This window comes from Platichthys flesus, chromosome 19 (genome assembly GCF_949316205.1).
Source record: "Platichthys flesus chromosome 19, fPlaFle2.1, whole genome shotgun sequence".
Taxonomy (NCBI): Eukaryota; Metazoa; Chordata; class Actinopteri; order Pleuronectiformes; family Pleuronectidae; genus Platichthys; species Platichthys flesus.
The window spans coordinates 1,824,654-1,850,802 of NC_084963.1; the positions used below are offsets into that span (position 1 = coordinate 1,824,654).

At 45.9% G+C, this 26,149-nt stretch overlaps 1 protein-coding gene across 2 annotated transcripts; it reads right to left on the reverse strand.

Moving 5' to 3' along the window:
• Positions 1 to 65: 65 nt before the first annotated feature.
• Positions 66 to 25,850, reverse strand: vldlr (very low density lipoprotein receptor). Of its 2 annotated transcripts, XM_062412988.1 has the most exons (20): positions 25,440 to 25,850; positions 20,231 to 20,350; positions 18,700 to 18,822; positions 14,538 to 14,660; positions 13,323 to 13,531; positions 12,171 to 12,333; positions 11,907 to 12,029; positions 11,075 to 11,197; positions 10,628 to 10,747; positions 9,729 to 9,854; positions 9,263 to 9,434; positions 8,704 to 8,928; positions 8,496 to 8,614; positions 7,935 to 8,074; positions 7,176 to 7,317; positions 6,928 to 7,077; positions 3,394 to 3,462; positions 2,082 to 2,159; positions 1,790 to 1,959; positions 66 to 1,177 (listed from the first exon to the last, which is right to left on the reverse strand). In XM_062412988.1, exons 1-20 carry the CDS (start codon positions 25,531 to 25,533, stop codon positions 1,142 to 1,144), a joined length of 2,625 nt encoding a protein of 874 aa, XP_062268972.1. In that variant the 5' UTR covers positions 25,534 to 25,850; the 3' UTR covers positions 66 to 1,141. The 2 variants fall into 2 exon arrangements, with proteins under 2 accessions (XP_062268972.1, XP_062268973.1); XM_062412989.1 differs by lacking the exon at positions 3,394 to 3,462 and having other exon boundaries at positions 25,440 to 25,846.
• Between the last annotated feature and the right edge of the window lie 299 nt (positions 25,851 to 26,149).

The following is a 26,149-nucleotide window of genomic DNA, read 5'->3' on the forward strand; positions in this document are numbered from 1 at the left end:
GATGTGTCCGTGAAGCAAACACACACACACACACACACACACACACACGACAGAGGTTCACAACGTTGTGATTCAGACTTTATTCTGCAAATCGATTTCCTCACAGATACAGAGCTCTTAAGTTTTAATAACGTTTCCCCTTCACTGTACAAGTCTAGAAAAAGTTCACAGCAACAGCACAAACATACAAAATAGTTTTAGCAAATTCAAATTGTGTTGATTTCATTTTTTTTGTGTCATTTTAAGTTTTTTTTCTTTCTTGTTAAATACGTCTCTTCTGTAACTGTGACCCTGGTGCGATGCCCGACTTTAGCAAAACGTGGATTTCAAGTCAAATGTATACAATCTTATTTACACGAGAACATTTGATCAAAGTGCATTGAAGAGTCCTGATTGGATGAATTCATATGTACAGTGTTTACAAACGCTGTGACCGTGGTGATCCGTACACAGCTTCTACAATAATAATAATAATAATAATAATAATAATAATAATATAGTAAAAATGAGTTTCAGGAGGTTCTGTAGAAAAGCAGAAATAAAAATTTACAAATGAAACAAAAAACGAGATTTTTTTTGATTTACTGATCGAACATAAATATACAAATATCTGAGCTGAGGGATCAGAGGAGGAAGCAGATGAGGTTTGGACGATGGAACCTCCAGAGGAGCGCATCCCCCCCCCCCCCACCGACCTCGACGTGTCTGGTACGAGGAGCTGGATCCAGTTCAGATCCTGTCCTACAGAGCGGTTCTGCTCACTGTTCAGACCGGACACAGAAATCCTCGTTAAAGAGGCAAAGAGTCTCTCTCGTCTGTCGCTGACAAGATGGCGTCGGACTCCTCTAAGAGCACGGGGGGGGGGGGGGGGGGGGGGAAAGGAAGTCGTCTGAGCTCCGAACAAACAAAAAAATAAACAAAAGAAACGTAGCACTGAGTGAAATCCATCTTGATTCCTCGTTGTATTCACATTAGTAACACCTCCACCGGTCGTCCTCAGCACAGACGATGATCAACACTCTTCAGAGGTCATGAGGTCGTACCGGCTGCTACACACACCCCTCAGCATGGCCGCAAGGATGCGCCATGCAACACTACGGGCTGCCGCACAAAAGACAAAAACAACAAAAATACAAGACGATCAGGACAAATCGTCTTCTGTGCTCACGATGGAAATCTGGAGACAGAAGGGGGGGGGGAGAGGGACAAGTCATTAACAGGTTATTTTTGATTGTTTATTTAGTTATTTTAGAATTAGTTTCTGCTAATTCTGAAACAAGTCTTTTCTGTTCGTCGATACGTTTCATTGGATCATATAGAGACAGATTTAAGTGTAGATGTTTTTCCATGAGACTGGAAGCAGAGACACATTCTTCTGGGGAAAGTGAAAACGCCTCTGAAGCTCGTTAGTAAATCATCTTCATTTAATTAAATGAGATTGTTGATGTCGTGCTGCAGCTTCTCCCCGGGACCGAGACACGTCCGCTGCAGCTGCAGAGGTCGGAGTCCACCTGGTGTCTCCGGCCGGGTTTAGGTTAATCTGATTAATCTGTGCCCTAGGATTACGCGGGGTCAGGAGGTCGGGGGGGAGAGTGGAGGTCACGATCGTGAAGTCGGCGTCCTCAGGGTGAAATGATTTAATCTGCTCAGAAGCCGCGGCATTAAGAGCTGAAGCTGTTATTTAATACTTTCCACTTATTGTGATAATGAACTGATTGAGATTTGGGTTAAGATCTGATCATCCAGACTTTTACCCATGATGCCCTCTGCTCCGCGGCGGTTCACTCACCGCAGGGTAGGTGTGTCCCACGTTGGCTCCGTGCCGGGTGATGTCGATGTTGAGGTCTTCTTCTGTGGTCTTCAGGTACACCGGGTTGTCGAAGTTCATGCTCTTCTGGTTCTTCAGCTGCCAGTTCCTCCACATCAGGTATCCGCCCGCCGCCGCCATCGCCAGCAGCACTGAAACACAAACACAGTCAGATGAACTGGTAATTGATATTTAATTTAAAATCAGAAAAGCAGTGGGACGAGTACGCCCGCCCCCCCCCTCCCCCGGGCTCCAGAGTGGGAGCTCCACTCACAGACGGGCAGGATGGCCCAGGCCGCTGCAGAACCTCTGGCTGTGGAGTTCAACTGGATCGACGTGTTCACGTGGGCTTCTGTGGAAAAACAACAAAACCAAAAGAACATCAACGCGGAACATCAACAATCTTTAACAGATTTGAGTTTTCTCCTTTGTTTCAAATCAGCTGAAAAGGAAGTAAATATTAAAATGTCCTAAAACTGACAGATCAGGTTCCAAAGTTTCTAAAAGAAAAAAGTTTCTTTTAAAGCTTTGTGTAAAGACTATCCAGACTCTGGGAGTTGAGCCGGGGGGGGGGGGGTTCTGTTGGACGAGTGAGTGACATGACTGGTAATCAGCGGCTGAAAGCAGCGCCGGAGACGTCGGGACAAAAGGAGACAAAAGACAGGATTTATTTAACTGCTGCTGCCAAACGGCTCCACAGAGTCACCGTGAACCGACAAACTGAACGAGAGACGATGGATTAAAGAGTCTGACGTCTGCTTCCTCTGTTTCCAGCCCTCGCTCTTTAAAATCTATGACAAGGAGCCCCTTGTAGCTATGCATGGATTTGGTCACTTCCTGTACTCGGCCACTAGGTGCTGCTCCTGTGCTTGATAGAAACCTCTGCAGAGCCCGAAGCTGGAAAGTTGTTCAACATGAGAATCGTCCAGAGTCGTGCAGACACATCAGCGTCACGTGCAGCAGCAGGAAAACACTTTAAACAACATTATCAAGAATATAAATAACTGAGTTAAAGTCACGAGAAACAAGCTGTTCCTCATCAGCAGCATTTTCCAGAGTCAGGACAGAGGGACTGAATCAAACGTCTCCTCGCTCACACACTGGAAATGAAGGCAGAAGTCTATTTAGCAGCAGGAAGCGTCACAGCTCCTGTTTGCACTGAAGTCACATAAAGAGAATCATAATATTATTATTATTATTATGTCTCAGAGGCACCGGAACAATCTGCATGAATTAGTTTGAAAGTTATTAGAACTACAAATGTAGGGACTCAAATGCAACAAGTCTGAATTTCAGTCTTAAAATGAAAAAGGCAAGAAACCCGTCTGAATGAGTCGCAACCCGCCAACACCAAAGAAAAGTCAGGAGTCGATATTTCAGAGGAAAGATTTTCAATCGTTTTCTGAAGCTCTTCTCATGCCGTCAGATGATTAATAGAAAAATCAGCAGCGTTCATAGAAAGAAGAGAAATCCAAACAAACCACTTTAAAAGGACGATTGTTCATCATCTGAGGAGAACTGGTTATTTAGAGCAAAGCTCCACATGCTTCAAACAAGTCCCAGTAACACCAGCACGACGGCTTTACCTGGCAGCGGCTTCACCAGAGCTTTCCCATCATCCTTTGAGGGACCTTTAGGAGGAGGAGGAGGAGGGTCTGTCACAGAAAGAGCCACAGAGTCACACTACTGACAACAAGACGGGGAAGTCTTCCTGATTCTAAACAGATCAGAACCAATCAGGTCTCAGGAGAGTGAAGCAGAGACAGATCCAGCTCAGAGAAAAGGTCACGACCTCGTTCTCACGGCTTCTACATGACGGTTAACATACGAGCGAGGAGGTCATTAATCAATCAACAGAAAATGATCATTAAAGTCTTTTTTATCCTGAACGTTAGATATGGAAACAGAGCTCAGTTCATTTCTTCTTTATTTCTCTTCTGACGACTGACATTGAAGAGGCAGCATACAACTCCCCATTCATACTATTAAAAATGCATATTTCAAAATAATAAATTGTATATCTTATTAAAAGGAAACCGATTTACTGGAAATTAAAGTTTTATATGTTGCAGCCCTGAGACAAGCAATATTCATTCGTTGTTGTTTTGTGCTCGGAGGCTGAAGCTGCACGTCGAGGCCTCAGAACGTTTCTGACTCTACGTCAGCGTTTGAACTTCTCTCTCTCCGTTCCTCACACAACCTCCTTCTGTCGTTACACCGCGATGCCTTCAGGGGCAGACTGTCAAACAGAGCGCCGTGATCAGAACGTGTTCCATTCATCTCCCCGAGTCTGGAAAGTGACTCAAAAAGGCATCAAAGTGGCTTCCTCTTGATCTTTCTGAGGTTTTTATGAGAATCTCGAAATCTCAAAACAACTTGCTGGAGGTAAATAGAGGCGGTGGATGAGTGTCGGTAAAACAGAGAACTGCTTGTGGCCCTCGAGCTGAGGAGGCCCCCAAAAGAACAGAGGTTTGGTTTTAGACAAGTGTATCTGTTTGTGTATGACGTGATGTGGAGCTGGAAATCTGCACTTAAACTTTACTACTTCACTATTTATGTGTCTGCTCAGTATATGCATGAGGCCCCCCCCTCCCCTCCCCTCCCCCTGGGTCCCGTTTGCCTGGGGCCCCCCAGGAAACTCTCCTGGAGATAAATCTAGATAAAGGCAGGCAGGAATTTGAGCTGTTTTGGGGCTTGATGAGCTTCTTAAAGTCAAAGTTGAGTTTGAATCAAACAGATCACGACTGTACGAGTCACAGTTGATGTCTGAGGATCCAAACTGTTTCCACACGGAGTCAGAAACTCTGTGAAACTTTGTGTATTTCATGGAGTGATCATTCGCCTGCAGGACCAACGCTCCCCTCCCTCCTCTAAAGGCCGTTACATGAATCCCTGTGTGGTTGTTCCCGGCTCCACCCCGAAGTGAAGAGCGTTGTTGTTGTTGTTGTTGTTGTTACTTCTCCCACTAACGGGATTAGAGTCGGTGGAAGACGCACAACGCTCCAGTTTGTGCCGGGCGCAGCTGCAGCGGATGGAAAATGGGATACACGTGTTCACTGGAGGTTTAAAAGGAGGCGTGGCCTTTGGCTGCGTCCCAACGAGGAGGAAGGTGGAGGAGCGTTCAGTGAGTGACAGGCAGCCCCCCCCCCCCCCCCAAACACCACACACACTCTATTCTCACTTCTAGACACAGGCGGGCGTGTAAACAGCTGTAGAAGCAAACGCATGCACATAAAGACTCTCGCAGGACAACCAGAGCCAGCATGAAAACACGCACACAGACACACACACACACGCACACAGACCCACACCTTGCCTTTGGATAACATTAAGTTTGCATGGACTCACATTGTTCATAAAAATGATCTGGCAGACACACACACTTTGCAGGGATGAAAGCACTCAAGCTGCATTGAAGTGTGGAAAGGAGGAGGACGGACACACACTCACAGACACACACTAACACACACTAACACACCCCCCTCTTGGCAGTGGTGGTACATTCAGTCAGCACAGCGGCTGTTAAGAGCCTCGCAGCAGCTCCAGATTCCCAAGCAGCCCGTGAGGAGGAGGCGAGTCCGGGAGCCCAGTAGGTTTCTCAATCTCTAGTTTCAAGTCTTCTACACATTCACACACATTCATTTAGTAAATTATGATCCTTTGGGTCTTGGATACAATGTGATTGACAGCTAGTAGCGTCCAATGGGTGCAGGGGGCTGGTGTATGTGAAATAAATCCTTCCTTTGTCATTCAAAGTGATGTCAAGTAGAGATGAATGCAGATAAAAGATCTCAAAGAGGAAAGAATCAGTGGAAACAGACTGAGTCTCATAGAAAACTCCACAGGTTAAACACACAGAGGCTCATTCAGCAGAGAGTTGTCAGGGAGACGTTCCAGTGCTTTGCGTCTTGTCCTCAGAGTTTGAGTCCAATTAGCCGAGGATGTGCTCAGAATTCATCCGTCAGCTTCTATCTGAGGCGGCTTCGGAATGAAAAGACGAATCTGTGGGAGCGGAGGAAGGAGCCGAGACAAAACACGCAGAGGAAAGTAGATCAGAGCGAGGACCGCGTTTCCCAGAAGCCTTTGCACCGCCAGGAGGAGGGAGGAGAGCAGGACGACAGACTCATCTCTCAAAGCATGAATTCATTTGTCTGGTATCAGGTTCATCCAAGTGAATGTTGAGGTAGATCCGAACAAAGGGGAGGATTCTGAAGTGTTTTCACTGTCACAGAATAATTCATGGATCCAGGTGAAAATCCAGTTATGACCCTTATTTCTTACTATTCTTTAGATAATAGACGTCATCCCTCATCTCAACAGAACAGATCCCAGCTGCCAGGTTCTAAACTCCTGTGGAGAGTCTATCACACACTGCACCAAACATTCTGCTGCCACAGCAGAAATCACACCACTGCTCAGACCAGGGACTAAAACATGGATTCCTCATCCAGTCGTTTTCCTCCTCCTCCAGCCTCAACCTCAGGAATGCAGCTGTCGATTTGGGACTCAAACACCAGGAGGAGGAGGAAGAGGAGGAGGAGGAGGAGGAGGAGGAGGAGACAGAGCTGCAGATGTGAGGCGACACTGAGACTCTCCAAAGAGACACAGAAACTGGATCACAACACCAACTGATTCATCTGCAGTTCATCTGTCAGACTGCTAACACAGAGCGACAGCTGGTCACACACAAAGAGACACACACACTGTAAGGAAAGTACACAAGTGGCAGCGAAGGGAAGTGATGAAGCCGTTTGAGCCCAAAGAATTAGTCTGACTTGTTTCTTACAGTCGAATCAATCCTGAAAGAAGTCACATTGGAGACGAGCGGCTCAGCGAAGAAGCAGCAGGAGGAAAACACGACTTCAAACCATGAGTCTGTTTGCACAACTCACATCAATGAGCATCTACAGCTCCGACACACACACAGACACACACACACAGCAGTTCACTGTGCACGTGTTCTACTCTCCAAACCATACAATTACAAATATTCCCCCCCCGTGATGTCATCGTCAGTGACCTGAATGTGTCCAGATCAGATCACCAGTGACATTCATCCCCGGGGTTCCTGGGATGTGGTTTCAAACCCTCACTGGGACTATGGTGGAGCGGTGACTCACCGGGTCGGCAGCGCAGGCCGTCAGACGCCAGCTCCTGCCCCTCCGGACACACACAGGTGTACTTGGGCGAGTGCTTGTTGATCTGCGGCGCCGGCAGACACATGAAGCTACAACCTCCGTTCTGTCCTTTCTCCGAGCACCAGTTCGTACCTGTCAACACACAAACACACATCTAGAGCATCTGCACACATCAGATACAGTCAGTTAAGATAACTGTCCCCGAGCCCCTCCTCCAGTCGGGTTCTCACCCGACAGCTGGATGAGCTCGTGGTAGACGATGATGTCCTGGGGGTCGTTCAGGTTGCTGGCCAGCGTCACCACGTCGGAGCCGCTGAACTTGTTGGCACCGTAGATGGCTTCGTTCTCACCGTCCGTCCAGAAGACTCGATCCTGGAGGGACGACAGAGCGACGCAGCAGAGTCGAACATGAACAGATTCATGTGTCGTTAATGGAGGCTTGAAGCAGATTGGAGAATCCTCTGTGACCCTGGATCTGATATTGATATATTAAAATCCAAATATGTGCGATAATTACTTCTTCCCTCTTGTCTGGATTAAAGGAAGTGATTTCTACAAACTATTTACCTCAAACACTTTAACAGATGGTTTCCCAAATACCTACTAAACACCGTGATGGAGAGATTAAAGTGTGGACGGCTCCAAGCTGTCGAAACCATTGAAACCATTTGCCTCCCAGCTCATTATCTCTTTTATTTCCTCCATCACATCGGTAACAGGAGGAGTCCACACATTTGTTTGTGAGCAGGATTAAACAAAAACTACAGATTACCAGGAAACTTGGAAGGATAAACTCCGACACGGATTCAGATGAAGGGAAAGATTATATTACATGTACATCTATATTTAGGCGACTGAGATCTCAACGCTTATGTTGTTGTGTTAAAGCTCTTCATTTATTCCCAAAGGAACTGAACCGGTCTCATGCAGCTGAGGAGTTTTGTGACCTGTATTTTCAGAGGGAACTAAACGTGCTGAGCTTCATGTACCTCAAAGACCGTGAGAGCGAAGGGATGCGCCAGGAACTCGGAGGACTGGAGGATCTTCTTCCTGTTGTCCCCGTTCAGGTCCACGCTGCAGAGCATGTGCAGCTTCGAGTCGACCCAGTACAACCTGCCCTTGATCAGGTCTGAGGGGGAGAGGAGGACGTGCATGAGGAGAGGAGGATGCACGGAATGACAGGGAGAAAAGATGAGTGGAAAGAAAACAGAGGGAGGTAAGAAAAAGCGAGGGAAGGAATAATTACAAAAGGTGTGAAACGATCAAGAGGACAAGATGAATATTGAATAAAAGAGCGTCCAGCAGGAGGAATGAGGGAGAAGAGGAGGCAGAAAGGATGAAGAAGAAGAGCAGAGGAGACAGATTAAACATGGAGGGCAGAGGAAGGAGGAGAGATGAAATGTAAAATCAATAAAACATTTCATCAGCGACGACAGTGAAGACACACACTTGATTATATAAATATGATGCTGAATGTTTCCATCAGCAGAGAAGAGAAAGTTCAGCGATAACATGGAAGCAGATTTCCCAGGGTTCTCTTGTTCTCTCACCCAGAGTGATTCCATTAGGCCACTGGATGTCATTCGCCACCAGAACCTGTCTGTCCGCTCCGTTCATACCAGACTTCTCAATCTTGGCGGGTTCTCCCCAGTCGGACCAGTAGAGAAACCTGCACGACCAACAAACACACAGTATCATAAATATGCACCACCACTAGCAGATAGATCGTGAAGTGACCCCATCAAGCGTCCCACTGACCCGGACAGAGGATCCACGGCGATGGACGCCGGTTCTTTGAGGCCTCTGCTGAACAGAACCTTCTGCTTGGTTCCGTTGTAGTTGGAAACCGAGATGCTTTTGGTGCTGAGATCCGACCAGTACAGGTTCTTATAGATCCAGTCCACGGCGATTCCCACGGGGGTCTGGACGTTGTCGATCACTTTGATGTGGGTGCCGACGTCCCCTCGTCTGTCCAGCATGGTGCTGGGAGGACACAGAGGACAAGGACATGTGACTAACGAGGTGGTTCACTGCAGAACCTAAGGATCTATATTACACATTAGAGGAAAACATAATCTGCAAAGACATTTGTCTTTTCATCTGGCTTTCTTTCATGTCAGTAAACATGAAATCAATCTGAGCAAACTTGAACCATGCAGAACTGTCCAGCCAGATTTCAGGATTCTGCAGCTTCTCTCTTGTTTGTCCATATTTCCTTCATATGCTTCTCTATATAATCTAGCTGTATCTAATCTACCTGTATATAATCTAGCTGTATATAATCTACCTGTATATAATCTAGCTGTATATAATCTACCTGTATATGGCCTTGTGGCCGAGGTCGGCCCAGAAGATGGTCTGCTGGTTGAAGTCTGCGTCCAGAGCCACCGTGTTCCTCTGCTGCTCCACGATCTGAGTGTACTCCTTCCTCTCCAGACCCAGACGCCGGATGTCCCTCCGGTTGGTGAAGATGAGGCAGGGCTCCTTCCCTGAGGACAGAGGACGCTCATCACACGAGGCACAGCGGCTGGAAAGGTTAACGCGTTCGCTCGGCTCTTTAAAATGTTCCTCTGGTCTCTCACAGTGGGATCTCTGATTGAACTGGTTTTATTAAATGTTTAAAACATGTTGTTAAAGTGCGTGGGTTCTTTGTGAAGACACAGAAAACAGAGCAGCTCAAGAATTCTCCAAAAAGATGTTTCCACTGAATAATTCCACAGAGTTTGTTCGGCACAAAGCGAGTGAATGGGCCCGAGGGGCGTCGCCTGCTGCTCTCCACTCACCCACGGCCTTGCACACCCCGGTGGTCGGGTCCATCTGGTAGCCGTTGTGGCACTCACACTTGTACCCCCCCTTCAGGTTGATGCAGATCTGGCTGCAGATGCCGGGGTTCACACACTCGTTGATGTCTGCACACAGAGACGGAGAGATGACGGAGGGAGACAGCTGGAGTCGAACACGTTGCATCAATCAGGTCAGTCGAGCGCCTCCATTTGACTGATGTGGTGTTTCAATCTTTTTCAAAACAATTAGCAAACCTGCAGCTTGGTTATATCCAGTGTTCAGTTAATAGAGGACATCAACCCGGGGTCAGGACAGAAGACTGGGTTTGTTTACTTCTTTAGAAACAAGCTGCTCTCATCAGAATCACAATGTTCTCAGGAGTTTAGAGATTATTCTACATCAGGGAGAAGATTTACAGACACGATCAAACCCGTCCGGTTCCTTCTAGTCGGGATTACACACATTTCCCCCCAAATATCCAAAGCAGCGTTCGAGGCAGAGACTCAGTGGCTCAGTAACAAAACCATCGATTCAAATCCTCGTGAACACACAGAGAAGTTCAGCTCTCGGGAAAAAGAGAGATTACAACACAGCTGATCACATTTCACACGGATTCCTTCAGAGTCCAGACGAACACAGTAACTCTCACAAGCTTCTGCACGTCGGACTCAGACTGTGGGATTAAAGATTTCTAAGAAACCTCATGTTCACAAATTCAGCAAAGTCAACAATGTCAGAATAAAAGGACAAGATGGTGAATATCTCTCGTACGTCTGAAGGTCGATCCCGAGGCTACGCTGAGCTAAAGCTAAATCAGACAATACTAACGAGTTAAATAAGTTATATTAGTGAATCCCTCCAGCTGTGATGCAACGAGGCCCCAGAGCCGGCCCCCTACCTCCACAGGTCTTGTGGTCGATGAGCTGAAGTCCCGGTGAGCAGTCGCACTCGAAGCCGATCACCATGTCTTTACAGATGTGAGAGCAGCCGCCGTTATTCATGAGACACTCGTTCACATCTGAGACGCACAAAAGGAGACAGGCATCACCACTTCAGGTGATTACAACACGATAAAAACAGAAATAACACACGTTATCTTATTTCTTATATGTGTGTTCATTGAGAAGAGGCTCTTAAAGAGACAGGAGCTAAAACCAGGGGTTTGAGACAGAGGCTGAAAAGAGGAGCTGCAGCAAAGGGATGTTTTCTGAACATTGGAGCATGAAACCTTTTCAAACCTTTACACCTGAACCACAGGACACATGAAACACTGCATGAGGCTTCAGGTAAAAATCTTCATTAAACCCACAAACAAGATTCTATAACATCTGATTCAACCACTCACTGCATTCCTTGATGGGCTCGTCGCTCCAGTCGGGGCAGTCCCGGGCCTTGTTGCACACCTTGTTCATCTCGATGCACTCCCCGCTGCGACACTTGAACTTGTCTGGTCCGTTGCACTGAGTCACTGGAGAGAGACGCACACGAATAGAACATCTCAGGAGCCGTTAATGCACAAGACTCTAATATCGTCAAATACTCTGCTTTGAAATCCCAAACACAAAGAGCCTTTGATGCACATGGGCTAGGTTTAGAAATATCTCATTGTATTTAAAACAAATGCTTGAGTTCTATCAAATGTTTTCTTCTCACAAAATCATTCTGAGAAATGTCAAACTTTGAATTTATCCTTTGAAAGATTCAGGAAGTTCTTGAACTCAATATGAATTCAGTAAATATGAAAAGCTTCAAGCTCAGTGGGTCACAAACTTATCAATCTGATCTCAAAGCTGTGTTTGATATTCCACTGGTGCAAAACAAGTGTTTTTCAGATCAGGACAAAATGAATCAGAGTCAAAGTGTTGGATTGTAGAATAAATAAATAAATCTGATTCACATCCAGTGAAATAAACAACATGCAAACTGAAGAGGACTGTCATTTCAGTTTAGGTAAAAGTACGTGTGGAAAACACACAATTACCATTTACACGCCCACAGAATAAACACACACACACGTACACGCACAAAGCCAGAGGTCGAATTCAAAACAGAAACACATCAGAGGACAAAAATGAGTTAATGTACTGTCCAACCCCCCCCCCCCCGACAGATAATTTAACACAATCTTCTGTAGAACCACAAACACACACACAGACAGACACACACTGAGCACATACTGTTTTTGCAGTTGGTTTCATCCGATCCATCGACGCAGTCCCGGACTCCGTTACACTGTCGACTGCCCGCGATGCAGTTTCCATCGTCACACTTGAACTGATCCGATCCACATGTGCGTACAGCTGCACAGGACACACACACGTACACACAGTTACACAAGTGGTCCTGAAACAATGCATCAATTACCTGATTGACAGGACATTAAATCACCGCTAATTTGATTTTTGGATTGTTGGACACACAAATCAGACGCGAGCACGTACGGCAGTTTGCCTCGTCGCTGCCGTCCTTGCAGTCGGGGTCTCCGTCACACCTCCACTTCTTGTGGATGCACTCCCCCGAGCGACACTGCATCTCGCTGGACGAGCATTTGGCCGGTGGCGTCGGGTGACGGCCGCAGCGAGTGGGGGACTCGTCCGACTGGTCCTGCAGAAGAGAGAGAGAGAGAGAGAGACAGGACCGGAGATGAGACTCTTATTTCAACCGTCCTGACAAACTGGTTTTAATGAGGAAACAGATCTTTGTAGTTTCAACATCATGAGATAATAAGAGCGTCTAAAAGGAAAAGAAGACACGTGGACATCAGAGGATCTGAGGGACGGACAGAGGAGCAGTCCCCGACACTCAGATCTCACCCGTGATTGGACGTCTCATTTGGAATTCAAACAGACGGATGAGCATTAACGGTTTCCTCACACTTTCATCATCTCAGAGTCCCTGACTCATGTGGGAGCAGATTAATGAAGTGTGAGAATGTGTGTTGTGTGCGCCTGCAGCTTCATTACACTTAGTGATGACGCAAGAGCGAGAGAGGGAGGGAGGGAGAAGGAGAGAGAGAGAGAGAGGGAGGGAGGGAGGGAATGACGATGACCTTCTCACTGAACGCATCGTTTCCATGTAAGGGTGTGAGTGTTTGTTTAATTCTTCTTTTCCTCGTCACAGTGACACACACAGTTAATTATCGGGTGCAAAGGAAAACGCTGACTCAGGGGAACTTGTTCTGCCATGTGTGAATACATGTTCACAGTGTGTGTGTGTGTGTGTGTTTGTGTGTGTGTGTGTGAGTGTCAGGTCAATATCAGAGTGTTGAACTTGCAGAATGTGTGAGTCCAGGGACACAACACTCCGATCGTGACAGTGATAAATCGACTAAAGGCTCATTTATTCTCAATGTTAGATACAGAAACGTGAGTTGGTTTAGTCCGTATCAGTGCACGTCCTCTGAAGACTTGTCAAGCTGCCCCCAGATTACACACAAACACACACAGACACACACAAATCAGTCCCGTAAACATACCTGAACCATAATGAGGAACTGGGAAATCAGTAAAAATGTCCCCATCTCACAATCTCTAAAGAAAGTGAAAGTTCTTCCGTGGCCCACGTTCCTTCTTCCCGCCTCATTCCGATCTTACCTGACAGTCCACGTCGTCGTCACACACCCAGCTGGCCGGGATGCACGAGGAGTTCCCACACTGGAACTCACTGGGACCACAGGAGGACAGAGCACACTCCACCTCGTCCGAGCCGTCGCCGCAGTCGTCCTCGCCGTTACACACAAAGTTCCGTGAGATGCAGCGGCCGCTGGCACACGTGAACTCGTTGGGAGCACAGGTGATGTTACCTGGAGGCAGATGGGGGGGGGCGGGGGGGTTATATTTGTATATGTTTCCAGAACTTACTTAAACCTGTTATTTAACTTTGACTTATTTCCCCATGTGTGCACCTGGTTTGTAAATCCCTGCTTCCCTGAGTAAAGCGAACAATGAGACAACGTACGAGGCAAAGTGACAGGTCATCACATTTTGATTGACATAGGGCTGACAGGTGTGTGTGTGTTTGTGTGAGACAGTGAAGCCAGTGAGGTCTGCTGCTGTAGCATTGTGTCTATAACGATGCATAAATAAAACTCTACAACTGACTCACAACACTCATTATTTTAGGTGAAACCACTGAGTCGCTCTGATGTGAAAACGTTGTGCGTGTGTGTTTATTTATTTATTTCTCCCCTCGTTAAAATGTTCCCAGCATGCAACAGGCTGCCTCACTGTTTTCTGTCAGATTTAATTTTCCCAGTTTGTGCAGGCGGAGCTCGACACAGTGTTTAGGATAAACAGCTGCAGGACGAGGAGTCAGTGATGCCCTCATCACGTGGCTGAATAACAACAGCACGTCTCCTCTTCAAAAAAAAGAAAAGGATGATGCATCTTTAAAAGCCGAAGCAGTGTTGTGCGTTTGTGCAGAAAGTTGTGTGTCCTTGCACAGAAGGAATCAGATGCACAGCTGCAGAGTCCTGAATGATTTAGTCTGATTCTCATCCTGTGAATGTGGAGACACCACCGGTAAGTTAAGTTGCTGCAACAATCCTGATTCTTTCCTTAAATGTAATGGCTTCTTCACAATATAAATAAATAAATCTGCTTCCTGCTGGTTTCAGGCAAATTCTCCCCAAATTTGTTATAATAAACTTCATTCATAAAACACTTTTCAATGTCAATGATTTGTAAATTAAAGTTTGAATTAAACTGTTTAAGCTCAACGTGGAGTAAAATCCTCAATGTGTGGATTCAGGCTCGGTCGCCCTTTGTGTGTTTGTTGTGAGTAGTGTGTGTGTGTGTGTGTTTACCCACCACAGTTGACCTCTTCCTCTCCGTTGTCACAGTCCTTCTCTCCGTCACACTTCCAGAAGATGGGGATGCACTGAGTGGATCCGGCTCCGCAGCTGAACTCGTTCACGCGACACGTCCTCATGTCTGCGTGGACAGAGAAACAGAAACACTCAGACGTCAGGGTTTCATTGTGTTTGTGTTTCTTTTCTTAATTAAAACATGAACACAAATCACTTTGTGCTGCAGTGTCTGTTTGGGCAAAATAAATCAAAATGCAGGGGGATTCATTTTCATATTTAATGACGGAGAGAAATGGAAAGTTGTTGAGGCGACAAACTGTCCAAGAAGAAAAGTATTTTTGCCTTTTTCCTTCAGTGGAAGCAGCAGGTTGTTAATTCACATCTTACATATATGTAAATCCCTCAAATACACAAAGCTTCATTTTGTGAATTCTGCTGTGAGAAAATACACTTCAAGTCTGAACCAGTAAATTTTGTGATTCCAGTCTAACAACAATTTGGAAGATTCTAGATGACAGAATTGAACTACAGTCATCAAGCAGCTCAGTTTGCAGCCACACCTCTAATTAACCAGTTTTATTTTGAAAGTTGTAGTTGGGACATTCAAGATAAAAGATGCTGTAGATAAACCGGCTGTTGAAGGAGCAGAACCAACAACCTGCAGGTCGATGTGACGCTCGCTGCCCTTTGAGCACCGAGGACCAAAATAACACGAGGACAGGGACACAGGACAAGCAGCTGGTATGGTCGTGGCAGATTAATGGTTTGGTCGAGCTTCGAGTTCCCCGACACAAGAGAGAGGTTTTTACTTCATATGAATTTTAAAGGAGACATTAAAAAGGTTTTTAGTGCGGTCGATTTTAGCGACTGTAAAAGTTCTGCAAATTAAAAAGTCTGGAGCAAAGGAAGCTGCAGAGAAAACACTAAAAACATCTGAGTGGTCCAAAGCTTCGGGGCATCGTGATGTCACCAGACACATTTACATAATAAGCCCAGAACTTCGTCTTCCTTTCACTTCAAATCTGTTACGAGGAGGCGAATAAAACATGAGGAGAATCCGCAGCGTGGCTTCGTGCACTGAGCCCGAAGGCCTCAATCAGAGCAGACTGGGCTTCATCAGGAGGTGCAGTATTTAGGGGGAGGAGGAGACTGGGGTAATGCACCTTGATGTTGCCACTCGCCAGTAAAACCAACAAAGAAGAAGAAGCGTTTCAGTCAGTGTCTGAAAAAAGGAGCCACAGCAACAGACAGTCCGAGGGAACAGACCTGGACTCACACGTCTGTAGATTTCCAGCAGACAGTGTGAACAGAATCTGAAACTCTGACGTCCTGGTTGTGTCTGCATGAAACTGAAACTCACTTCAACACTGATGCAAGGTACGCAGCACGAGTTCCAAACACACAATCGCACAGACACACACACTTTAAGATTCCATTCACTGCTGCCAGGTCACATGCAACAGCTGATCAAACATACAACAGCTGTAGTCGACTGGGTTTGACCTGCACGTACGCCACTGCAGCCAAACTGGAACTTAACACGACACACACACGCAGACACACACACCCTTTAACACGCGTGTGCAAGTGGAGACATGCACACACAGGTTGTTCCATTTAATGTGCATGAACAAGGCCCAATGTCACAAAGTCAGCGAGGCAGAGATCAGGAGCAGCAGCAGGACTCTGACTCATTCTCAGCAGGCGTCTCCACTGAAGCAGACGTTTGAAGAGGTGGATTTAAAAAAGTATAAAAAAGGTCAAATTAATCAAACAAATGTAAAAACAAGGAGTCAGAACTAAACCTGGAGAAGCAGCCTTCAGGTTTGAAACTCTGCTGCAGCTCAGTTGATTTAACTCAGCGCTGAAGACTTTACGTCTACAGACAAACTCCCAGTTTATTCTTCCAGTTTTGAGCCGATACCAACTGGGAAGAACATAAACCTCCATCCATCACAAGGAATATTAATGCATCAGTCACTTCATCTTTTTGCAGCATCCACACTTTATTTCCTCTTTGTCAAACTGCAGAAACTCTGGATCTCCTCATGACACCGAGCCTCGAATAACTCTGGTGTTTCAGCAGCTCCACAGATTACAGCACGCTCTTATTTTGGCAGAGAATGCCGCAGGGCCCCATCCCAGTGGTACAGCTGGGACCTGCACCGTTTTCTTACAGGCAACTGGTTTATTTCTGTGCCGCTCTCAGGTTTGTATGCTGCTGTGTCGACACACTGCAGAGAGGCTGAGTCTGACCCCATCATCACCATGTGCTGCGCCGACAAACATCACAACACAACACAACACCCTGAGATGGAGGTGAGGAAAACGATCAGACTTCACCATCAGAGACTCAAGAAGTGGTCGTTTTATTAGAGACCTTCATATCACAAGGAGTATGCATTATTCAGTGCTTCCATTAAGAGAGTAGTGCAAGTCAAACTGATAAACAGCTGCTGAGAGTTTGTCTTTATTTTAAGATATTAATAGAAACTGCAGCAAAATCGATTTGTCGTCTTAATGCTGTGAACAGACCTGAGATCCAGAGTTCAATAAAAGAACCCTGTGATGAAACAGACCAGGAAGCAAACATCACACCAACAAGTGTGTGATCGAGCGTCTCCCTCTTCCCTCTGATGTTTATCTCTGAACCCGAGCAGACGCTCAAAGTCCATTTGTCTTTGAGACGAGCGGCTCCTCGTTAAAACACCGACTTCAGGATTTAAACACTTCCCCTCACAGCTGGTTTCTGAGATTCAAGCTGAGTGAGACCTCACGTCACACCGATACTCAGCAGCTCGTTACTTCCATTTAAACAACTTATTTCCCCCCCTTCTCCAACTGCAGGAGGAACAAACCAAGTGTCTGCTGGACAGAACAAATGGGAAGAAACCATTATATTTCAGACTTCACTCATCTGGATGTTCGGACTTTTCAGTTTAAATCAGAAACAAGTTGAAGATTAAGACTCATTTATTATTCCCAAACACATGCACAGACATGCACAGCACACTCATGCAGGTAGGGAAGTTTAATCTCTGTTTTGACCCATCTGGTGCAGGACACACAGAGCAGTGAGCGACCATGTCCAGCGCTCAGGGAGCAGATGTTGGGGGAGTACGGTGCCTTGCTCAGGGGCACTAGACAGGGTAGGGAGACTCTTGGATTTTTGGAATGATGAATCCAGGTTCGTCTTTGTTGTTTCTCCGTGGAGTTGAACTAGAGTCGAACCAGAGACCTTCTCTGCCCATAGTCCAAGTTTCTGCCACTAGACCAAAGGAGCCTGTTGACTAAATTAAGTCCAAACAAACGAGGGTGTCTCGTTCTGGATCAAACTGAACCCTAGTTCGGTTCATACAATGTTTTAAAGTAGACGAAGCATCTTTATTTCATATTTACGATCTCTGATCATAAAGAGAAGCACTCGTTACAAAAAGTGCTCGATTCAAAGTAGAGAATCTGATTTTACGAGCTCGTTAAGCTCAACCCCTGCCAACACGGACTCTCTGAAAATGAATGTAGCTGCAGGTTTCCTCGTTCCTGGTGGAAAGTTCCTGTTTGTGGAGGAAACAGTTTCATAAGCTGCTTAACGCTCAGAGAAGCTTTCTTCTGTTAATCCTCCACAAACAATACAAGCAAATATAAAACCTGAAGGGATTCCTGACACTGTGCACTTACATGCTGCCGAGTATAAAGACTCATTGTGTCTGTGGAAACAACAAAAACACCCGCAGAACCTTCACTTAGCGCCGTGTTTACAGTGACAGGGCACGTGAGGAGGTTGAGTAAACTGTTCCTAGGTCAGCTGGCTGTTTTATGTGCCTCCTGTGAACATTAGGGCTGCTCAGGCCGTCTGACCTCCTGGGGGACACGTGCACAAACTCTGGGTTCATACGTTCTGTTCATCATGTTCCACCTTGTTCTTCATCTGCATTCATGCACCTTTGTTGCTCCGCCCCCGTCTGAATTCTGCTATTTGTTACAGAACGTTCCCTGAACAAAACCAGGTTACAATACATTCCCACAAAATGTTTAGAGATTAATTGCTTATTTAGTTTAGAGTTATTGCAGATGGGAGGAGTTTTCCATCGACACATTCCCAGAACAAAATCTGACCTGGAATCTGTAAATTGAGTTCATCAGAGAAGGAAACTTGTACTCACGGCAGATTTCCAGGCTCTCGTCCGACCCGTCCTCGCAGTCCGGCTCCCCGTCGCAGTGCCACCTCTTGGGGACACACTGTCCGTTCTGACACACAAAGTCCAACTCTGCACACGTCTTCTTAACTGGAGAGAGAAGAGAATCATCTCAGAGGAGGGTCTCACACAGACGTCTCATTCTTTCATGAGACACAAAGCGAGGGAAGAGGAGTTAGTCTCACACAGACGTCTCATAAATATGAATTACACGACACCTTCCTCAGATTCTTCCTTTCACAGGTGAAAAAGTTGCGAGTTTAAAATTTGACAAAAGCACAAACTTTGCATTGAGAAAGATTTCAAAGTGAACCTCTGGAGATTTAACTGCTGCATTCGTTCATTTTTTAACTCAGAAGGAAAACAGCATGAAGAAAAAACACAAAGAGACAAAAGTGAAATCACAAGTGAAAGAAGGGAAACTGTTAAAACCGATTTTGACAGCAGATGAATATTTAAGATTAACTGGGGCGACCAGCGGACATTTCCAGAGAGAAATTGATAATTAAACGCAACTGCAATTTAAATTCATCTTAAATCTACATCTAACAGCTTCGAGCTTCCAGCGGCTGAAGAACGGACGAACACGCAGAGAAAGAGGATGAAGGAGAAGAAGTGATGGACAGATGGTTCACAAGCTGTCGGTGGACATGACAAGTCGTCCACGCTGAAGCGGAAACAGCATAAAGACAAGAGGGAAAGGATGAGGTCATCGGGAATATCAACCATTTCCTGTTGTATTACACAGTTTCAATAAGTTCCATTTCTGTAAGGCCTTTATTTTGAAACGTCTACAGGAAGTGTTGAGTTCCTCTGGCTGCAGGGACGTCTGTGAAAATAAACATTAAAATGGGTTTTACCACGTGAAGCATTAAAGTATTTAATCTGCTGTGCAAAGAAAAACCCTGAAGGAAGTTTCCAGTCAATTCATGTCCGAAGGGGTTTTTCAGGATTTTGTATTTTTCATAAAATCGGCCACACTGCGATCAGCTGTTCTTTTCCTCCACCTCCCTCCCTCACGCTGTTCCATCCTCCCTCCCAGTATCATATGACCCAGATAGATGAGCGACAACAGAATGGAGAAAGAAGGCGACGCACAATCCTGTCGTATCCATATTTAGCTCTGCTCCATCTCCCCCCCCCCCACCAGGTCATTCTGTACCGAGGGATTCTGGGAAGGTCTATCGGACGGGAGAGGCGAACATCACATGACATCTGTCACGCAACAGCCATGTGAGCAGAGGTGAAGAACCAGGTTTCCCCGTGAGGCGACCTGTCCACATACGTCCGAGACGCAACATAAATAAGTCTAAAGTTATTTGGTGTCGCCCCCCCCCCCCCCCGACCCACAGCTCCTCCCTCACTGGACACCGACGGGTCCAAACCGCTGTGGTCGGGCCACAAGCCACCAGCTGTTACTGGTTTTCCATGAGAACAGTCAGTCCTCTGTACCGACACTGGTGTGGTCAGCGGCTCCCAGTGTGTGTCTCTCTCTCACCACAGGAGCCCTCGTCGCTGCCGTCGGTGCAGTCCTCGTCCCCGTCGCACTGCCAGATGGACGGGATGCAGCGGCCGTTCCCACACTGGAACTGGCTGGCCTCACATTCTGTCTTCGTGCCTACACAGGAAGAAGAAGAAGAAGAAGAAACAATTAAGTGTCAATTGTCCCAACTGTTTTCATCAGCATCATTTAATGTCTGTTTGGATGCAATTAGCCGTCCCCCCCATGGAGCATTGATCTCAGTGATACAGTTAGAAAAGGTTTAAACAAAGCTGAGCCTCCGTGCACCAGCAGCTCCACGGAAATTTGATTTCTTCCTCCTAAAACAACCGATTCTCATTTTCTATACAAATCAATTATCACAGCGAACAGCGGAGATAAGACGTCCTTGATTAAACAGTGTGTTACACTTAAAGACACACACCTGTTTGTGTTGCAGCTAAAGTGGCATCAATATTTTAGCAGAGACGTAAACTCCAGTGACCTGAAAGCGTCTCCAGGTCAAAGTCTGTTAAACAGTTCACATCAGATGAACCGAAGCTGAACAGAGAATAATCAGTAGAGAGACAATGAACTTAATCAAGTAATCGATCTGTAAATGACTTTACAAACAAACATCCACAATTTGCTGCTTTCAACCTCTTAAAAAAGGATTTTCTGCCTTCGATTTATTAAATGTGTTTGGATAAATCCTCCTTCTGGGTTTTTAAATATTGATTTCACATCAGCATTAATATAAATCTCCTTTCTAATCTGACCCGACACATTTTGTTAATCCATCCAGTAGTTTCTATCCGGCCAACTAACAAACAAATGAACAAACAGATGAAATTTAGTGAAGTAAAAATAATCTGGAGATTAACTACAATCTAAATAAAGTAGTGACCCTGATTCTTAATTGAAGGAAGTGAAGGTTTGTTTCTCCTTCGTCAGTCAAAAGCAGGATTTCCACTGTGTCCTACAAAGTGTTTGTTGCAGTGCACAATGTGCACAATGTACAGTCTGGTGAGATAGTGACGACTCCGGGTCTTTAAATACCCGTCTGCCCTTGACGCCGGCTGGAGTCTGGACTGTGGCTCTGTTGGTAAGTGGAGCAGAGAGATATGATGGAGGCTGAGCAGAGTGATGCCACCGAGGGGTCGGATATCTGTCACTAAAGGTTCCACTGTTAAAGGTGTTTGCTCAAATAGCAGAGAGAATAACTGGGGCAAACTTTGGGGCCATTAACAAAAAAATAAATAGCTCATGTTTTGAGGAACAGAACCTGGATCTACTTTGTCCCAGAAACTTTGTTCAAGGAAGTAAAAAAGTTTCCTGCAGACAGTCTTTCCTGAGATAAGCTGCGAAAATACCAACAAGCAGTTTTACTCCATCAAGAGACTTTGGCTTCACTTTGGGAATCAAACATCTTAATTTAGAGGCCATGGTGGAAAAACACAACCGCTCACGTCAACAGGAAATTCTGGTTACCGGTTCAGGACTCGCACTCGCACCCCAGGGCTGCGAATTCATGTTTTTTAATCAGAGAAACATAAAAAATAAAAAACAGAGTTGAAGCCGAGGAGGTCGTCGTCCAACTGAAAGGTCAAACTTCCTGTTCAGTTTAAAACATGGAGAATAAAGACTTGTTTGGATGTTTGGGGTCTGATGCTGCAATCAGATCAAAGATAAACATCTTAAACAAATTTGAATTTCACTTTTTACCACGGCTCTAACTTCAATCCAGTGGAGAGTCCGATTTTCCTGCAGCCTTAAATCTCCCAACACGACTTCATCCCCTGAGAAGCAACAAGCTCTAAACATGAGTCATCATCATGAGACGTTTCATGACAAAGAGATTTTCAGTCCTGACTCATCACAACAATGCCGCCGCCGCCTGCTGACGTACAGTGAAGAGCTCGGGGGGGGGGGGGGGGGCAGAAGAAAGAGTCTCAGGCTGAGCTGATGCAATACACAAGTTCACATACTGATGTTTGACAAACCTGTGTCATTCAACTAAAGACACAAAACCTGGTTTAAACACAAGCACTCAAACAACAACTCTGCACAATGATCCTCCAGTTTAAAATCTATAAACGCTTCACATCTCTAAACTCTGTGCAACTAAAACTAAAAAGGTTTATGCAAATCAATACATTTGAAGACAAGAACTTGACTTTATCACGTTTTGCTAAATCAACACAAAACATGTTGATCCAAAGAATTTTCTAAAAATATGAATACAATATTTCTTTCTTATCCCCCGATAAGTTATTTGAACTATACAAATGTTTATTGTTGGATTCAAGCCCCGAGCGCTTCTGTGCAACTTCAACACGAGCAGACAAGCTGATAAAGTGACCATTCTAGCAAATATGGTTTTAATTTTAGATTAATTTAAAAGAAGAATAATGGAAAACATAATCCTCTGTTGCCAGTTTTCAGGAGAGTTCACGAAATACAAAGTTTGTTAACTTCTGCCGCACAAATGTTGTTCACCCCCATTATAGTTTTGGGATTCGATCCCGAGTTGAACGGTTCAAACTATTGACAGAAACATCACTGATCACTTTCCTAATCGGTTTGTTCATAAGTCATCGTTAAACAGCCTGAAGGTGTGAACGTCAGCATGAAGGATTACTGGACCCCCCCCCCCCCCCCCCCCCGTGGAATAACCGTTTATCTAATGGGAGGGGTGATGGATGGATGATCATTAAAGATTCCTTTGTAAAAGAAGAAAGGTTCACAGTCACCCCGAGTGTAATATTCTGACCCGGAGTGAAGATTGTATCAGTTGATGTCAATTAGGCCTCACAATAAATCAAAACTAGGCTCTTACATCACAATCGTGATGCAGCGATTATCTGAACGCTTCACCCCCCCCCCCCCCCCACAGGACCCGTGGGTTTGAAACCACAGATCCAACAGGCGTGCAGCGGAAACAAACCATCTCCCCCGCACGGCACTCCATCATTGTGCGCTGTACAAACGCTGTCACACTGGAGGTCATGGTAATGCAATTTTCCCCAGTAACAGAAATGGTTGCAGAGTCCTCCTCCTCCTCCTCCTCCTCCTGTCCACCACCCCGCCCACTTTAAGAGCCGAGCGCCCCCCCCCCCCCTCGTATAGCCGAGGATCTGGGTCTTGCACATATCACAGTAACCATGGAGGGAAAAAAGAAAAACATCCATTTTAATCAGGCCAGTGTTAACGCTGCCGCTCTCACTGGTATCTAACACGCGTGACGTCTTGTTCAAATAGACTGTGTGTGTGTGTGTGTGTGTGTCTGTGTGTGTGTTTGGGTTAGGAGATGAGAATAAGAACGAGGTGGTGGGTGTTTGCTACCCACTCTCTCTGTGTGTGTGTGTGTGTGTGTGTGTGTGCACTAGTTTTGATTCAGTGTTTCCTCCCAAAGGCCATTTTCCACGGTAGGTGGGAATTCAAGAGACGGGGATCTGAGACAAAAGCAGCCACAGCTCCCTGCTTCTCCCAGTTCTATATACTGGTTAGAACACAAACACTGCCGACACAATTAGTAACTCCACTAATAAAATAAAAATCAAGAACCAAACTCCGTCAAATCCTTCAGACCGAGCTCCTCCACCAGCACATGACGTGGACTCGATATGGATTTTCTTTGGGGTCGATGTCCTTCCAGATATTAAGGAGTAATATTTTTGATAAAGATATTAAACGATATGATTCCGGTGTTGCTGCTGCTACAATTGAATTACAGAGCTTTTATTTTGAAAGGTTGTGAACTTGTGTCTGAAGATTGTGTCGCTCGCTCAACTCTCTATAACAGAAGTTCAATAAATCATTCAGCAACTTCAGGTTTCTGTTGACTTTACTTTTCACTACTGCAGTTGAGTTCAAGAAGTAAAAATATATTAATTCATAGTCTGAAATAGAGAATTCAATAATTGGCCATAATGTTTTAACCATCCAGGGCAGACTCACCACGAGTCAGTGAAACAATGTCAGATCTTCCTGTAAAAGCCACAAGTCTGAATGAGGTCAACTGAGTTATAGAAGAAAAGGTGTTTTACTCCTGATGCCAGGGAGAAGAACTACACTACCCAAAATCCTCTGGTGTAATAGTGACATCTGATTGGTGGAGCTAAATGATAACCACAAACGTGAAAATACCACAGTTCTCTCTTTCTAACATGCTGCTGATTCCAATTTCTCAAATGTGGCAAATTAAATCTCAGACAGACTCACGTTGACTTAACTCTTAATTAGAGGCTCCTCAGTAGCTGCCCCCCCCCTCCCTCCCTCTGGAACTCAGTCCCAACTCAGAGATCAAGTCCCTGAACTCAATCAGTGTACGACAAGGTTCGAGTTTTTTGAAAAGTGCGATACAAACAAAAGTGTGTCGCACTTTGATATCAATATCATTAAACAGAAATTGCCAGTTGCTCATCAAGAACAGTCCCAAGAGATAAAGAGGAAAATCTGCACATTAGAGAGAAGCTACAACCAAGAGGCTGGCTTGTGATTACTCATAAACAATACGCCTACTCAAGTATACTACGATATACATGTACTGAAAATACTTCAAACATTTCAGCTGTCAATGTCTCATAATCAAAATCTCCAGGAGACTAATAGTGATTAGTGAACATGGGATGTTTCCCTGATTGAACTCTTCTGTCGTTAGGAAGTAGGTTCGATCCCTCTGCTCCTCATGAGGCCTCCATGGAGATCACCTGTGTCCTTCCCCCCTGTCCTCCCTCCCCCCCACACCGAGAATAAATAAATAAGTGAGCGTCCTCACTGGGGGTGGAGGAGATGGAGGAGAAACCCACAGAGGAGGAGGAGAACATGTCAATGCAGCACCAGGACACATCCGGAGAGGAGGAGGACGGAACCGGGGCGAATTAAATGACCGATGATTGGACAAGACAGAGCCGCGACAAGGACTCGATGTACGGGGGGGAGCAGCACCGACCAGCCGGGGCCTCTCCACTACCACCACCACCCCCCATTCTCATCATTTAAGACAAAACACTCCGAATAATCCACCATGATTCTAAACGCTGCGTTGAAAACACACAGGCAGCGGTGCACGGCTGGTGTCGGTCCCCACAGAGGCGGTGAGTCGGCCGCGTTGCTCCCGAGGTGCAGGAGCCCCGAGGCGGTCGTTCCTTCAAGGAGCAGCCGACACAGGTGCACGCAGCTCGGCCACGTTAGCCGACCTGGCCCCGGTGTGGAGGAGACTTACCGTGCACGTCCCCGGTGCTGTGGAGACACAGGAGCAGCAGCAGGAGGATCCCCGGGCTGGACGGGACCGTGTCTCCCGGTGTGGAGCGGACCATGTCTCCCGGTGGATCGGTCGCTTGTAGCTGAGCTCGCGGGTCGCGTCCTCTCGGTTCCTGCCTCTCGCGCTCGGCCTGCTCGCGCTTTCAATCAGCCGGTTCACGCGCAAACCGCACGACACGCACATATATATAGATATGCACGCGCACGCAAACACAAACACGGTCCAGAGGCGCTCGTGCGGACCGGACCGAGCAGCACGCGCCTCCCTTTGATGTCCCTCTACCACCACGCGCCGCGGCTCGGCCTCCGGTAAAAGAGAGAGAGAGCGAGGGAGGGAGAAAGAGGGAGGGAGAGAAAGAGCTAGGGAGGAGAAAGAGGGGAAGGAGAGAGAGGGAAGGAGAGATAAATAATCAATATTCAATAACGACTCGTATGATTAATATCTTATGTTTTATGAATTAATTTAGGGCAGAAATCATGACTTGTATAAAATGCTATTGTAAATTCACATCCTGAGTATTTAACTGTCTTTATATCAACACATTTAACATACAGGTTATTAATATTATTATATACAAACTATAGATTCCTTATCAAACAGTCACTGTTGTTGTTATTGGTATGAAACAAAGAAGGATATCGATCTATAGATTATGGATATACAAATATAGA

Coding starts and splice junctions, on each gene's coding strand:
- vldlr (XM_062412988.1), bottom strand. CDS start 25,533: ATGGTCCGCTCCACACCGGGAGACACGGTCCCGTCCAGCCCGGGGATC. Junction 8,075..8,495: donor GCCTAATGGAATCACTCTGG/GTGAGAGAACAA, acceptor TCTCCCCCTCAG/ACCTGATCAAGGGCAGGTTG. Junction 2,160..3,393: donor TCTGGTGAAGCCGCTGCCAG/GTAAAGCCGTCG, acceptor GTTTTTCCACAG/AAGCCCACGTGAACACGTCG.